Source organism: Branchiostoma lanceolatum, chromosome 4 (assembly GCF_035083965.1).
Source record: "Branchiostoma lanceolatum isolate klBraLanc5 chromosome 4, klBraLanc5.hap2, whole genome shotgun sequence".
Lineage (NCBI taxonomy): Eukaryota > Metazoa > Chordata > Leptocardii > Amphioxiformes > Branchiostomatidae > Branchiostoma > Branchiostoma lanceolatum.
Window position 1 is genome coordinate 18,172,646 of NC_089725.1, and position 14,537 is coordinate 18,187,182.

General features: G+C 41.6%; 2 protein-coding genes across 2 annotated transcripts; both read right to left on the bottom strand.

Annotated features, from left to right (window-relative positions):
- Positions 1-1,791: 1,791 nt before the first annotated feature.
- On the bottom strand, positions 1,792-6,836 carry LOC136433068 (TNF receptor-associated factor 3-like). The gene is made up of 10 exons (XM_066424860.1): positions 6,748-6,836; positions 6,126-6,287; positions 5,794-5,845; positions 5,488-5,592; positions 4,125-4,295; positions 3,821-3,898; positions 3,520-3,597; positions 3,143-3,376; positions 2,834-3,029; positions 1,792-2,591 (listed from the first exon to the last, which is right to left on the bottom strand). The coding sequence occupies exons 2-10, from the start codon at positions 6,260-6,262 to the stop codon at positions 2,020-2,022; spliced, it is 1,623 nt and encodes a 540-aa protein (XP_066280957.1). The 5' UTR covers positions 6,263-6,287; positions 6,748-6,836; the 3' UTR covers positions 1,792-2,019.
- Positions 6,837-7,557: 721 nt separating this feature from the next.
- LOC136433067 (TNF receptor-associated factor 3-like) lies at positions 7,558-12,837 on the bottom strand. Its single transcript, XM_066424859.1, has 9 exons — positions 12,569-12,837; positions 12,257-12,308; positions 11,817-11,921; positions 11,071-11,241; positions 10,779-10,856; positions 10,586-10,663; positions 10,080-10,313; positions 9,516-9,711; positions 7,558-9,268 (listed from the first exon to the last, which is right to left on the bottom strand). Exons 1-9 carry the CDS (start codon positions 12,721-12,723, stop codon positions 8,697-8,699), a joined length of 1,641 nt encoding a protein of 546 aa, XP_066280956.1. The 5' UTR covers positions 12,724-12,837; the 3' UTR covers positions 7,558-8,696.
- Positions 12,838-14,537: the final 1,700 nt, after the last annotated feature.

The following is a 14,537-nucleotide window of genomic DNA, read 5'->3' on the forward strand; positions in this document are numbered from 1 at the left end:
TAACGTTTATGACACGAAAAAATCCCCTTTCGATAATCTGGCATAGCAGGCGTATTCAAGGAAGGGTGGTAGGTGGTCAGCGAGTAGATGGAAAAAAATTGTACTAACAGGTTGAATGGTAAAGAAAAATCACTTGACAATATGTTCGGCAGGAAAACACTGCAAAGCACAAACCATTTTCGCACATCTCATCCCCTCATTGTCTGACCATCAAAATGTAAATGTTATCGTTTAATACCACTCTCGATCTCGATTTGAAAAATCTGAATTCATAATCTTTCAAAGGCCAACTGATCCCTGGCCATGTTCTTAACATCGCATACACCAAGGACATCAATATTATATATTATATATATGGAATGCCATTGCTTACATCCATACTTGATATGATGTAGGATCAGCAAGTGTCCAAACTTTGTTGGCATGATTTACTGATTAAGACGTTTCATGTTATAAGCCATGTCTTAATCACAATCCCTGAACAAGTGCACACCAATCAAGTTTAGACATGACTTACGGGGCTAACGCTGTTATAGACTTGATTTATGTACAGAGTCGACTGCCGATGGTGCATTTACGTTTGCTGATGCAACGGGACTTTCCGACCGCGATTCCCCCAAACGGGCAAAGGAGCGTGCATGCTATTGACTGGCCCCTTGTGTGGTATGTATCAGACGTCTGCTCTCCAAGTAGAGGAGTGGTTCCGGATGGTTTTGGACGTGTTTTTAGGCGTTTTTGTCGGGCTTTCTACTTTGTCATGTTTTCTGTCTCTATATTAACCCACACGTGTGGTTTACAGAGAGAGAAAAAAAGAGGCAAAGTTGAAAGCCCGACACAAACGCCTAAATACGCGTCAAAAACCAGCCGAAACCACTACTCTACTTCGAGAGTATCAGACGTTTGCAGTAATTCCAAAAGCTTGCACGATGCCCAAAAACCCCTAGTCCTTCCGTGCTTAACCGAGCCTAAAACTTCGATGTAGTGGAACTTGAGGTACACTGGTACTCGGACATTGTCTTACACTCGTTTTCAATTCCACTTGCTTACATATACGTATACTAACCAAGATACTGGGTATATGTAAATCTTCATTTCCCAATATAACGCTTGTCTGTGCTGGTATAGAAAGTGAAGGCACCACGGTGTACCTTGAATCACATCGCCGTTGACAAAAGCAGTCACAGTTCCGCAAGCATACCAGTGACTGTTGGCCGTCGGCCGTCTTTAAATTTTCAATACACGTAAGTTACGTGGTGTCAACTTGGCCGGGCGACAGACAATATCCGGAATGCCACCGGATCAGTTGATCATGATAACGAGGCGTGACGGAAGGGGGGGGGTATACATTTATGGCATGTCACTGCACTATCATGAAGGCTCTATGATGGAGTCCACAGATCAGCCCTAGGGGGTAGAAGCCCCGTAGCATATCGGACAGCGAATGTTTGTTTAGTCACCTCTTGATTAAACCTCCTTGGTTTTACACAAGTTATCGGGGAGGGAGGAGTTTTGAATCAAGGTATCTTCACAAGTAACGCAAGCGTCTCGACTTACTTCTAGTATACTGAAAGGGTAGCTACATACATGTCCGTGTATGTGTGAAAACGTGTCGGTAGAAAATGTATACAAAGGTTATTTGCAGACAAAAAGTGACTTAACTAAATTTATTCTTATTTCGTGCATAGGTGGGTAATAAAGTCTATGATGATTTCGTTGTTGCGTCTTACAGATATTCAACTACATTGTAATAGCTATTATTGGTGCTAAATAATAATAAAAAACATTTACAGGTATAGCAGCCAGTTAAATACATTTTATTTGAAATTCAACAAAGGCGGCTTTATTCCAGGAGGTGTCAAACATCTTTTCTTTTATACATTTGCATCATCTACCTGGTGTTCCTGCATTGCTTTATTGAATACAGTACTAGTGCCCGAAACTTCGAAAGTGTCTTTCTTCCATGTCTAATTCTAGTACAAATGTAGTATATCCTGTTTCTTTTGTGGTGCTGGTTTATACCTAAGGTCCCACCAAGTCTGATGTCTCAACGATAACCTTGATGAAGATGGTATCATCCTTGAGATAAGGACTCCCCTCCACTACAGCCTGTGACACAAACAGCGGGCAGCCTGAAGCGATGTTCATGTCACTCGTGGGACGCTTGAAGCTGCTGCTGGTCGGATCAGGGCGGAACGTGTCCGACAAATGGCGCCGGCCCTGATCCTGATCTAGAAGCATCAGGGTTACTTTCTGTCTAAAGGGCCAGGGCAGAAGAGCATCGTATTCTCCCCGCATAACTACAAAGAACAGGGACATGTGGGTACCTTTGCCCATACCATCCCCATTCAGGTACACCCTGGCACACATTTTATAGCCATTTCTACTGGTATAGAAGGGCTGACTATACAGAGACAATGTTCTTCCAGTTACAGCATCGTGCTTCCTCCTGGTGTAGTCCTTAATTTTCCACAGCAGGGTGCCGTCAAAGCTGGCTGTCTCCAGGATCTGGAAGCGGAGGTCCATCTCAGCCAGTCGGACATCGTGGATGCCGAGTTGTCGGTCTTGAGCTGCAAGTTGTGTTTCTATTTCACCTGTGGGGCAGCAGAACAGGTACATTAAGTATTGTCACAAAATCTGGACCTTCTATTGTCACAAACTATTTCATAACCTTCCTGCGACAAGACCGTAACTTTGGCAAGGTGTAAATTTTGTCTCATGAAAAGGTGTGATTCAATCTGACTAATCTTACTTTGATCATGTCTTCAAGCTTGAAGTTCGAAGAATCATCAAGGAAAGTATAGCAATTGGAAATCAAATGTATCCTATCTCATACCTGCTACACCTGAAAACAATCCTCCTCCTCCGGATCCCCTGGTCTCCAAATTTGCCAGTCTGTTCTCCGTTCTCTTCACTGTCTCCTTCACTGCGACCAGGTCCCTCTTCTGCTCCTCCACATCCACCTTTTTTGCGGCTGACGTCAGATCTCCTTCAAACTTTATCAGTTTGTCAGTTTGGTTGGCCACCATTTTCTGCCAAGAACAAAAAGATGTGTGATTAGATAGAGCTGAAATAAATTTCCAATAAAAGCTGCATTTGGTTTTGATAGCAGATCAAACTCAGAACAACTGCCCAGATAACTCACCTGTAGAGCCCCAATTTTGCTGTCCTGCTTGTCGACCTTCTGTTTGAGCGATGTGATCTCGGTGGTCTGCTGTCTGACGGTGCTCTGCAGGAGGTCTCTCTGGTTGGACACTTCTTGCAGCTCCCTTCTGGACTCGGAGTAGCTGAGCTCCAAGCGGGCCAGACTTCCAGTGAGCATACTCAGGTGTTCGGCCAGAGACAGGGCATTGTGCTCCTCCAGCTGGCTTCGCTGGCCCTACAGAGTTTATCAAATAAGAGAGTCGGTCGTATAGTAGTGGTGGAGACAGCATGTTGTAAAACTCAATATCAAAGAAGATTTGACATAAGAAAGGTATGTCGAAAGTGTCGTTTATAAATAAAATGCATAAAGATGTTTACCTTAAAAGCACATCCGCTGGCACTGTACCTGCATTCAACTTCAACAAGAGGACAGTCCTCAAGGAGATGTTGGTCCACCTGTGGGAGATAATAGTTGTGTAAATATGTCGATTGTGTGAATTTTCAATATGTGATGATAAATTTGATTGACATATGGTGACATAGTAGACGGTGACATATACGTCGTCGCTTCTGATGGTTTTCTTGTATCATTTACCATCAGAAATGCCGCCATGGTGTACACTAGGCTATACGGAGATCGGTAGGCAAAAGTTTTCTGTAAGAAGATAATAAGATGTACCTGCTCCCTCGTGACGTCCGTTAAGCCACATCCGTTGGGACAGGAAGTCGTTGCTTTGGTACACTGCATCAGGTGGTCCTACAGAGGAAAACATAACGCAGTTTAGTTAAGATATAATTTCTTTAAATCTGTCTTAATGATAACCAGAGCATCTTCTCGTAAATGGTAAATAAGGGTGTGACTGCATTCCTGCTTGAATGTTTCGTATCGTCAGCCCGATTATAGTTTTTTTTCTCACGTATATGGTCTCAACAATGGAACATTTCATACTGAAATGCAGAAAGTGGCATAGGATTGATTATACCTGCACCAGAGCCAGTGGAATGGTCTCGCTGCAGAACTTGCATGAGACTTGTCTGAAGTTGCACTCCTTTTCCAAGTGTTCTGCTAACTGATGCCGTGGGAAGAGGACATCGCAGCCTTGGTCCTTGTGAACACATTCCACTCGCGTGTACTTACACTCCTGTAGGTGAGACTGCAAATTGGGGAAAACAGTGGTAACGTTAGATCAGTTTGAACGATCAGTAAGTTGTAGAGTAATGGTAACTACAACTTACTTAAGTCGACAAATTTATCAACGTATGCGCAGATATTTCGACACACAAATAAACAAGAGTTCCACGACCTCATATCTCCATGAACAATTCTATTCATGCAAATGACTTACACATTTGCATAATATATGCTTGGTTATAAACACCTTTATCTAACCTACACATTTTGCAATATTGACTCCTATAATTTTCCAATTAGATTCATAGTGGTATTTTTGCATTAATTATGCAAATTAGGAATTCATTTGTATAATTGGTATCTGTTGATGCTCCACTTTCCATAAACTACATATGTTACATGTATTTGAGTCTGATAATGGAAAACACTGCAAATATGGATTTCCCTCATTAGCTATGCAAATTAAGTCACAATTAGCATAATTTGCATTGCATTATGTATATCTCTGTCTAAGCTACCTACATACTATGTATCATATTGACAGTCCTATAATTGTCCAATTAGATGAGATATGGTATTTTTCATTAATTATGCAAATAAGGAATTTATTTGCATAATTGGTATCTGTTGATGATCCACTTTCCATAAACTACATACGTTACATGTATTTGAGTCTGATAATGGAAAACACTGCAAATATAGATTTTCCTCATTAGCTATGCAAATTAAGTCCTAATTAACATAATTTGAACTTCATTGTGTACATCTCTGTCTAAGCTACTTGTATACTAAATATCATGGAAATCCATCGTTCCTTTGTTCAGTTATTCGCCTTAGAAGATTTTCACGATAACGCCCCTGCAGTTCCAGAGCAAGCTGCTAGGGGGCCCAAACCCACACCACGTCTTCATTACACCACAAGCTATCTGCCGCCAAAAAATCAAGACCACAGCACGTCCAGGTCAAAAGATACAAAAATTGAAGTTCTGCTGCAGTACCAAGGTCACATACCAGGGGGCCCAAAATCGACCTTTAACTTCGGCTTCACAACACCTGCCCACATACCAAATATCATCGTAATCCATCAAGAGGTTCTTGAGTTATGCTGACTACAGTAGTGCGGAAACACAAACAGACAAACACACACACAGACACACCCAAAACAATATCTCCATTTTTCATGGAGATAATAAACAAAGGGAGAGGGTTATTACCTCTAATTCTTTCAGTGGAAGTTGTTCTTTACACCTAGCCTCTTTATTGGGACAATAAACGACAAGTTGGAGAATCTCTCTCTCAGCACACCTGTCTCGGAAGACCTGGACAAAAGAGGGGAAAGGCAACTTAAGAACTGAGGCTTGAACATTACATTACATATTCCAAAGTTAGCATCAAATTTGCACTTGGAAAAATCTAACCCATTGTGTAAGGAGGTGAAACATAAACATACCGTTAATTATACTTGTCCTACATTTATATCCGTCTAACATTTCCCTTAATTTGAAAATCCGTATACTTACTTCGTCTGCAGAAAGAACTTCTTTATCAACAGGACAGTGCGCGGTACCTTTCCTGTAACGACATTGAAACATGATCAGTCATGGGACTACTAGACAAACATCTTGTCATACAGGCCAGGGGACAAACAGGTCATGTTGCAATGCCCATCATAACCTCTGTGATTCCCTCGTGACCTTTGCGTTTACGTCTCAGTCGTTCAAAGGTCAGATGCCAAGGATTTTTCATGTCGTGAAACGATTAGGTTGTTTTAAATAAGCTCAACATTTATTGTTGTGTGATTAAATAGCTCCCTCTCATAACTTATATATCAAGTTTCAAACATTCTTCTCACCTGAAGGCTTGCTGTAAACACCTGTCGCAGAAACGGTGCCCGCAAGACGTCTGCCGAGGTGCGTTCAAGACGTCGCTACAAATTGGGCACTTGTAGCGATTTTCCAGTGGAAAGACGTACTGTAGATCTGTATACATGAGATAGTATCGTTCTCTTTTCCTTCTGTGGGTCACAGAGAAATTGAAAATGGTCATATTCACGTACACTTGTGACAGATTGAGGGTAACGTCCTTGTATTGTAGCTAACGTTACGGTATAAGATTTCAGTGATACACCACATGAACTGTATAAGTTTTTTTTTTTAATTCCTCCTGTGAAAATGATCATGTTCACATGCATCTACACTGAGCTCACTTAAAAGCTCATGAAGACAAATCCCCGTTCTGTACATGTGGTTTATGGCGACACCACACCGATTTGGTTCCGGGACCGCCCACTTCTACCTGTGACCTGCACCTTAACGGACGAAGATGGCAGCCTACGCGACGTTATGTTTGCTCCTTTCCCAACCCGGCTACCTACCTTTACCAACATTACATTCAATACCCGACTATTCGATATGTGATGCTATGAAGCTTTAGAAAGTTTGATGATAAAAAAACACACAAAGTAATCCACTCACCTGCTTCGAGGCAACTGAGGCGACGCCTCCACGGGACTGCATTTGAAACGTAAAAAACACTAAATATAGCGTAAACAATGACATGACATCATCGGTAAACCCCGTGACCACGTGACATATCAGGGTGCGGGACCTCGGGACCAATGGCGTACCACCTTTGCCGTGCGTCATGGCCATTGGTTTTCTCGAACAACCTGGTGTTTTCCATGACAAGTTGAATATGGCATGCACGTAACAAACACGTCCCCTTTTCAAAATGTTACCCCGTTGAACTTTTGGTAGTACACTGGCATTCGCTTGGACTCTGAACTCTCTTTGCGCATGATACACAATGAACGCGTGCTATATCGCATTGTACGATTGTACGTGCGTGTGCCCACGGATAAAAAACATTGTCCAATGTCTATGCAATCAATTGGTGTGGTAGTTCGTCTCAGGAAAAACAGGAGTCGCGAGTATCTTTATAACAATGAAGTTTTGTGTATGCTCGTCTAGATCTTTCTACCGCACGGAAAGATCTGTGTGAATGTTTGTGCTCAGAAGATCAAACCACAAGATTAACGTCACGTATGGTTTATGTCACGTCGTTGTGCGTATACTGCAAGGTCAATATGTGAACAGGACAAGGTTCACTAACAGCCGCTTTTGGGGTTACAAGCGTGTGTTCCATTCAATGCCGATACCAGATGCGAATTCGAAGGTGAAGTCATTGGGGATTATCAGTATACGGGAAATTGGACGGGTTTGACAAAATCACACATATAAAAGTATAGAAGCAGTAAAAAACTCAAAGGTCAGTGACAATTGCAATTGATTTTCTCAATGAAACAAACATTGCACAAAGTGATTTTATTATCCCGATACATACGTTTTGATTGTCATAAGTGACAATATTGATAATCATTTGTAACACTGATGGTATCTGCAGCACTGTAATAATAGTTGTTTATTACTGGACACAAGCACGCTGGCTTTAAGATCGCCTATAAGCTTAAACGCAAATTGCCTAGACGTCGTTATTGACAGTTGAATACAGTTGAATGATGGATTAACATGTGTGACATTGTATTGAGCCCAAATTGGCTTTCATTTCATTCATTCATGATAGCATAAGGCCAGGGTCATATAATGCATAGTTACAGACTCAACAACAAAATTCAACGGATCAAATACATGTAGACATGCAGTTAAACACAAACTAACTTAATGCATGCAAGAGGATGTATAACGATCACAGAATCTACAAGTCTTGAACTATATTTGACAAACTATACAAAAAGTAGCACAACTGTCTTTTTAATACATTTTACACACTAACAGCTAGCACAACACCTCACAATACACAGCCTGTAGAAATCTTCTGATTCAACTATTTGATATCATGTTGGTCAATATAAGAGCCAGAAGCTTTATATTACAATGAAGAGATAAATTTGATATTCATGGTCAGTTATGGCACAAAGGTGGTGGCATTTTATATTGCACAGTCTATTGAATTCTCGTTCTTCCCCCAGTGTATCCCTAAAGCGAAACTGCTAGCGCCTACAGGGACTGTACATGTCCCCTTACCATGACAGATGCAGCTTTTAATGTCTCTAGCTGCTATAAAGAAAATACAATACGTTACACATCTCAAAACCACAATGTGTGCTGCACAGTTCTCAACTCGATGAATTAGGATTGTACTGAGGCAAATGCCTACGCACCCCTAACGATAGGAGAACATTTGCAGAAGTGGTGGAGCCCAGCCATCTTCAGCTCCAAACAACGAACCGATACAGGCAGAGTACTCGGGCCGGAATCGTTGCGGGTGTTTTACAGCCTGGCGGTCGTAAAATGCTATGGCTAAGTTGGAAACTAGCCTTTTTGCATTGGCTTGTATGGTCTACCAATACCATCAACTATTTCTGGTAGGTTGATGCAATGCTGTAGTTGTGACGTAATCTAGCTTATGGCCCAACCAGGTCTGATGTCTCAACGATAACTTTGATAAAAATTGTGTCGTCCTTGAGATAAGGACTGCCCTCCACCACAGCCTGTGACACAAACAGCGGGCAGCCTGAAGCGATGTTCATGTCACTCGTGGGGCGCTTGAAGCTGCTGCTGGTCGGATCAGGGCGGAACGTGTCCGACAAATGGCGCCTGCCCTGATCCTGATCTAGTAGCATCAGGGTTACCTTCTGTCTAAAGGGCCATGGCAGCAGGGCATCATAGTCTCCGCGCATGATTACAAAGAACAGGGACATGTGGGTACCCTTGCCCATACCATCCCCATTCAGATACACCCTAGCACACATCTTGTAACCATTTCTACTGGTATAAAAGGGCTGGCTATAGAGGGAGAGGGTCCTCCCAGTTACAGCATCATGCTTCCTCCTGGTGTAGTCTTTGATCTTCCACAGCAGGGTACCGTCAAAGCTTGCTGTCTCCAGGATCTGGAAGCGGAGGTCCATCTCAGCCAGTCGGACGTCATGGATACCGAGTTGTCTGTCTTGAGCTGAAAGTTGTGTTTCTAGTTCACCTGTGGGGCAACAGAACCACTTTATGTTATACATGTACAAAAACTCCAAAGTTAGATGAAACCTGAGTGTACACAACTGTGTAATACCACTGAAAATGGTGTAGATTTCTTTGCTCATATAAGAATTCTATAGAATTCTGTATCTTTCAATATTCAACCAAGCCATTCTTTGTGAGAGATTTCTAAATCTGTCCTTCAACTATAAACTAAGCTAAGAAACGAAACGTTACTGGTCTGCAACACATACCTGATGCACCTGAAAACGCCCCCCCTCCTCCGGATCCCCCGGTCTCCAGCTTTGTCAGTCTGTTCTCTGTTCTTTTCACTGTTTCCTTCACGGCCACCAGGTCCCTCTTCTGACCCTCCACTTCTTCCTTCTTTGCAGTTGTGCCCAGATCTTGTTCAAACTTCATGAGCTTGTCTGTTTGGTTGGCCACCATTTTCTGTAAGAGACAAACAGAGCTAATTACACTTGGTAGGGATACTATAAGGAACACTGTACATTTTACCAAGGACGTAAATACACCAGACATTCTGTTGATTTGAAAATACAATCTAGTGGCATGACTGCATTTTAAAAGTTACGTATTCAACAAACAAGGAGGTAAAAAAATACAACATTTGACCAATTGTAACGTTTGCCTTTAGTTACTTTGCCCTGACATAGCTAGACTGGGTGTCATCTGATTACTACCTGTGGGCTACCTTGGAAAAATTGAGTGTAGGAGCCCCAGTAGACAGTAGTAATCCGATGACACCCAGGCTATAACATAACCTCTCACCAATAACAAACTAAGAACAATTGTGTTACCTGAAGTGATGCAATTTTCCCATCTTGCTTGTCAGATTTCTGTTTAAGTGATGTGATCACGTTTTCTTGCTGTGTGACTGTGTTTCTAAAGACATCTCTCTGGTTGGATACTTCTTGCAGCTCTCTACGTGATTCTGACAGATTGAGTTGCAGGTTGGCCAGGATGCTTGTTACCATAAGCAGGTGCTCTGCCATGGACAGTGATTCATGCTCGCTGACATGACTCCTTGGGCCCTGATAAAACATATCCAACATTATCAAGATAAACTGACACGCAAATGGCATAGATACATGAACACTTAGATGATGATGTAACGTATAACATGCTTGATGCTGTGAACAAATTGAAGATTATGCAAGGCAGTATTGATAACTATCGCAATAAAAACTGTTTTTCATTAATTGACGAATACTCTTGCTTCTTGATATCTTTTTTTTCTCTACACCGATGCTCAGAATGATAACGCAATTTGATACTGATTTCATAGTTCATGGTGAAAAGTTACCTTAAATGTACATCCATAAGAGTTGTATCTGCAACTGGCTTCTGACTGGGGGCATTCATCCTGGAGATGTTTCTCTACCTGTAAAAAATGTTAAGGGGTTAAATATAGATTGACAAAATAGATTTGGAGTGCAATTTTGATCCAAAAATATTTTGACCAAAATTCTAGTGAGGATCAGTGACATGTTCCCTACCTGTTCTCGTGTCACTCCTGTCAACTCGCAGCCATTTGGACAGGAGCTTGGGGCTTTGAGGCACTGCTTTGTGTGATCCTAGAGGAGATAAACATTTCATTTAACTTCCGCAAAGATCAAGAACACACACCTACAGAACAACAATGGTCGACTTTGGACGAAATCGTTCCATCCGTAAACACATCAGCGATGTTTGGATAATGTGCCTAATGATATTGATCTTGTAAAACAACTTCAGGATAATGACTTTTAGAATCTTCAATAAACTGGTTCAAAAGAAGCATATCCTCACCTCTGTCTGTGCCAGAGGTATCAACTCTTGACAGAACTTGCATGGCTCTTGTCGGAACTGACAGTCCTTTTCCAGATGTTCCGCTAGATGGCATCTTGGAATCTGCACGTTGCAGCCATTGGACTTGTGTATACATTCTATTGTGGCGTATTTGCATTCTTCTAGATGTCCCTGTTGTGACATGAATGGGATTTATAAAAAGGTATTTCAAATATAATATGACAGTCTGAATACAAGACTGAGGCAAAGGGCCCATTTCAAGAATATTTGTTAACAGAACGTAAGTATGAAGTTTTGTTGAATGTGTCACGGTACATTTTCAGATATGCATGTAGTGCTTCCTAAACGGCATGAAAGATAGTTTGCGTTTTTACATAAGCATGACCAAGCGCATGCTCGTCTAGATCGTAATACAAATAGCATGTCATGACATGCTGTTGTCTTCTAGGTAAATACGAACTCATGACTAACGCCACGCATGGTTTATGTCACACCGCAGTGCTCACACCATAAGATCAATATGTCGAATTAAAAAAAAAGGTCATCAACATCGAATCACATCTGGCTTTTTAATCAGGTCACAACATAGTTACAGAGTGTGATTTTGTTCTTCATATTAAGGACTCGGTATGATATAATATTTCCTGATCATGTAACAACTGTCCATACACGGTGATTCCTGCCCCCAGTCTTATGCTTCGTTTTAACTTAGTACGAATTCGCAAATAGAAATCTGTGAGACGTACCTCGAGTTCCTTGATTGACACCTGTACTTCACAGCCCGCTTTTTTATTGACACAATTGACCATGAGTTGTCCAATCTCCCTCTCTGCACACCTGTCAGGAAACACCTATAAGATATATGAAGAAGACGTCAGGACGTGAGTCAAGAGTTGGGGATAGCGTTGTCTGTTATCATATAGATATGGGAAGAGGGAATGTCAGCATTAACGTTAGACATAACGATAAAAATTTAGATATTCTTGTCTTCAACTTTATTGTCTGTGACCCTTTGCCTTTACACGTATCATATGTGATAACACGGAGTGGAAGGAATGCGCGATAACATAATAAATACCCGGCGGCTACATTGTGTTCCTTCCGTTATAAATGATTCTCTGTAATTATAAAATATGCCACGTTTCTCTTTGATGATAAACCTTTTGTTTTAGATGATCATACTTACGGCATTTGGAGAAAGAGCCTGTTTGTCCACCGGGCATTTCGGCGCATCTTTGCTGTGGTTAAAAGAAAGCAAAATACAGGTACACTTAAAACGCTGTGTTGCTGTAGTCCCTTTTTATCATATAAACCTCTTTGCTGTTGTGGGATGGGTATATGATCCGTATGATCGTCTTTACGCGTATACGAAACATGGCACAGTGTCGGCACGGCACTACTCGAACCGGACGTGATGTTAGTCTCTAGGCTACGTACCTACACGTGTACGTACGACATGGCATAACGATACATATAAGGAATAAGACAAAATTCTTACCGTAATTCTTCTACCAGGCAATTTTCACAGAAACGATGACCGCATTCAACCGACTGTCGGGGTTTCCGGAGACATCGGACACAAAGTGGGCATTTGTACCTGTCCTCGAGGGGAAATGCGAAGTCTAAATCCATGCCTGCCAGTTCACTATTCATAGTGAAAATCGACACATCAATTTGTGAGAAACAAAAAAAAACTATACAACGTATGGACCGTCGATGTCGCGAAGTGTTCTCGAGTCTTATCACTTACGTACTGCCACGCCACGGTTACGTCACTGGAAATTCCCTGTGTCAAGGGTCAAAGTTTAATGACCGACAGTACGTGTCAGACTGCACCTTTTGTCAAAGAAGGGTCACTGTTACTGCTGTGTCAAATTCTTAAATTTTGTCAATTCAATATTTAAAAATTGGACAAGGTGAACACAGCTGTGTCAACAGAAAGTGTTGAACTTATCCACGAGCGTGCTCGAAATCAATGTATGCGCCTGCGCGATGAGTCATATAGTTGGGGATTCCCAATGACTTCATCGGCTGTCAATAGGTGCCGCGTGTGCTTTGTTGCACACAGGAAGCAAAAGTCACAACACAATGACTTTATCTGGGCTTGGTCTGAACATAGCGGTATAACGCCGTTAGCAAATGGCTGTATCTCAGTGTGCCGGTATCTTCACTTTTATCTTGCTTTGCCTGTTTGAACACATTTCCTTATAATATTAGTAGTAAAAAATACAAAAATTCCAAGTAATAATTGAAGTTTTGTACTTCCTCTAAGAAGAATCAAAATACCTTACGGTTTCCTCCCCCACGCAGGTGAATAGCCGGTCAATGATCCGTATTCATCTGCAGGTATCAAAGCACCTCAACTTATGCCATTGACCATTGAATCTTCTTTCTTTCTAATATGACAACAGTAGATCAGGGATTTTAACGAAATGTATAACCAAGGAGGTTTTATACCTCCTTGGTACAAAACCTCCCTGGTATAACCAATGAGGTTAAATGGTCTATATACTAGTAACCTCCTTGGTATAACACATACCGTAGTAAGCCCTACTGAAGACTGCGACTTTACGTCTCGTTTCGTCGCAATTTATTTGGGCCCAAAGACCTTAACTGACCTTAGTTTCTTCCCTAAACTACTCTCCAAGCAGAGGTTAGTGGAGAAGATCGTGACCTTTTTATCCCCTGTCCAGAGGATAAAAAGGTCACCTGTCCAGAGCATAAAAAGGTCACGATCTTCTCCACTAACCTCTGCTTGGAGAGTAGTTTAGGGAAGAAACTAAGGCCAGTTAAGGTCTTTGGGCCCAAATAAATTGCGACGAAACGAGACGTAAAGTCGCAGTCTTCAGTAGGGCTTACTACGGTATGTGTTATACCAAGGAGGTTACTAGTATATAGACCATTTAACCTCATTGGTTATACCAGGGAGGTTTTGTACCAAGGAGGTATAAAACCTCCTTGGTTATACATTTCGTTAAAATCCCTGATCTACTGTTGTCATATTAGAAAGAAAGAAGATTCAATGGTCAATGGCATAAGTTGAGGTGCTTTGATACCTGCAGATGAATACGGATCATTGGCCGGTTATTCACCTGCGTGGGGGAGGAAACCGTAAGGTATTTTGATTCTTCTTAGAGGAAGTACAAAACTTCAATTATTACTTGGAATTTTTGTATTTTTTACTACTAATATTATAAGGAAATGTGTTCAAACAGGCAAAGCAAGATAAAAGTGAAGATACCGGCACACTGAGATACAGCCATTTGCTAACGGCGTTATACCGCTATGTTCAGACCAAGCCCAGATAAAGTCATTGTGTTGTGATTTTTGCTTCCTGTGTGCAACAAAGCACACGCGGCACCTATTGACAGCCGATGAAGTCATTGGGAATCCCCAACTATATGACTCATCGCGCAGGCGCATACATTGATTTCGAGCACGCTCGTGGATAAGTTCAACACTTTCTG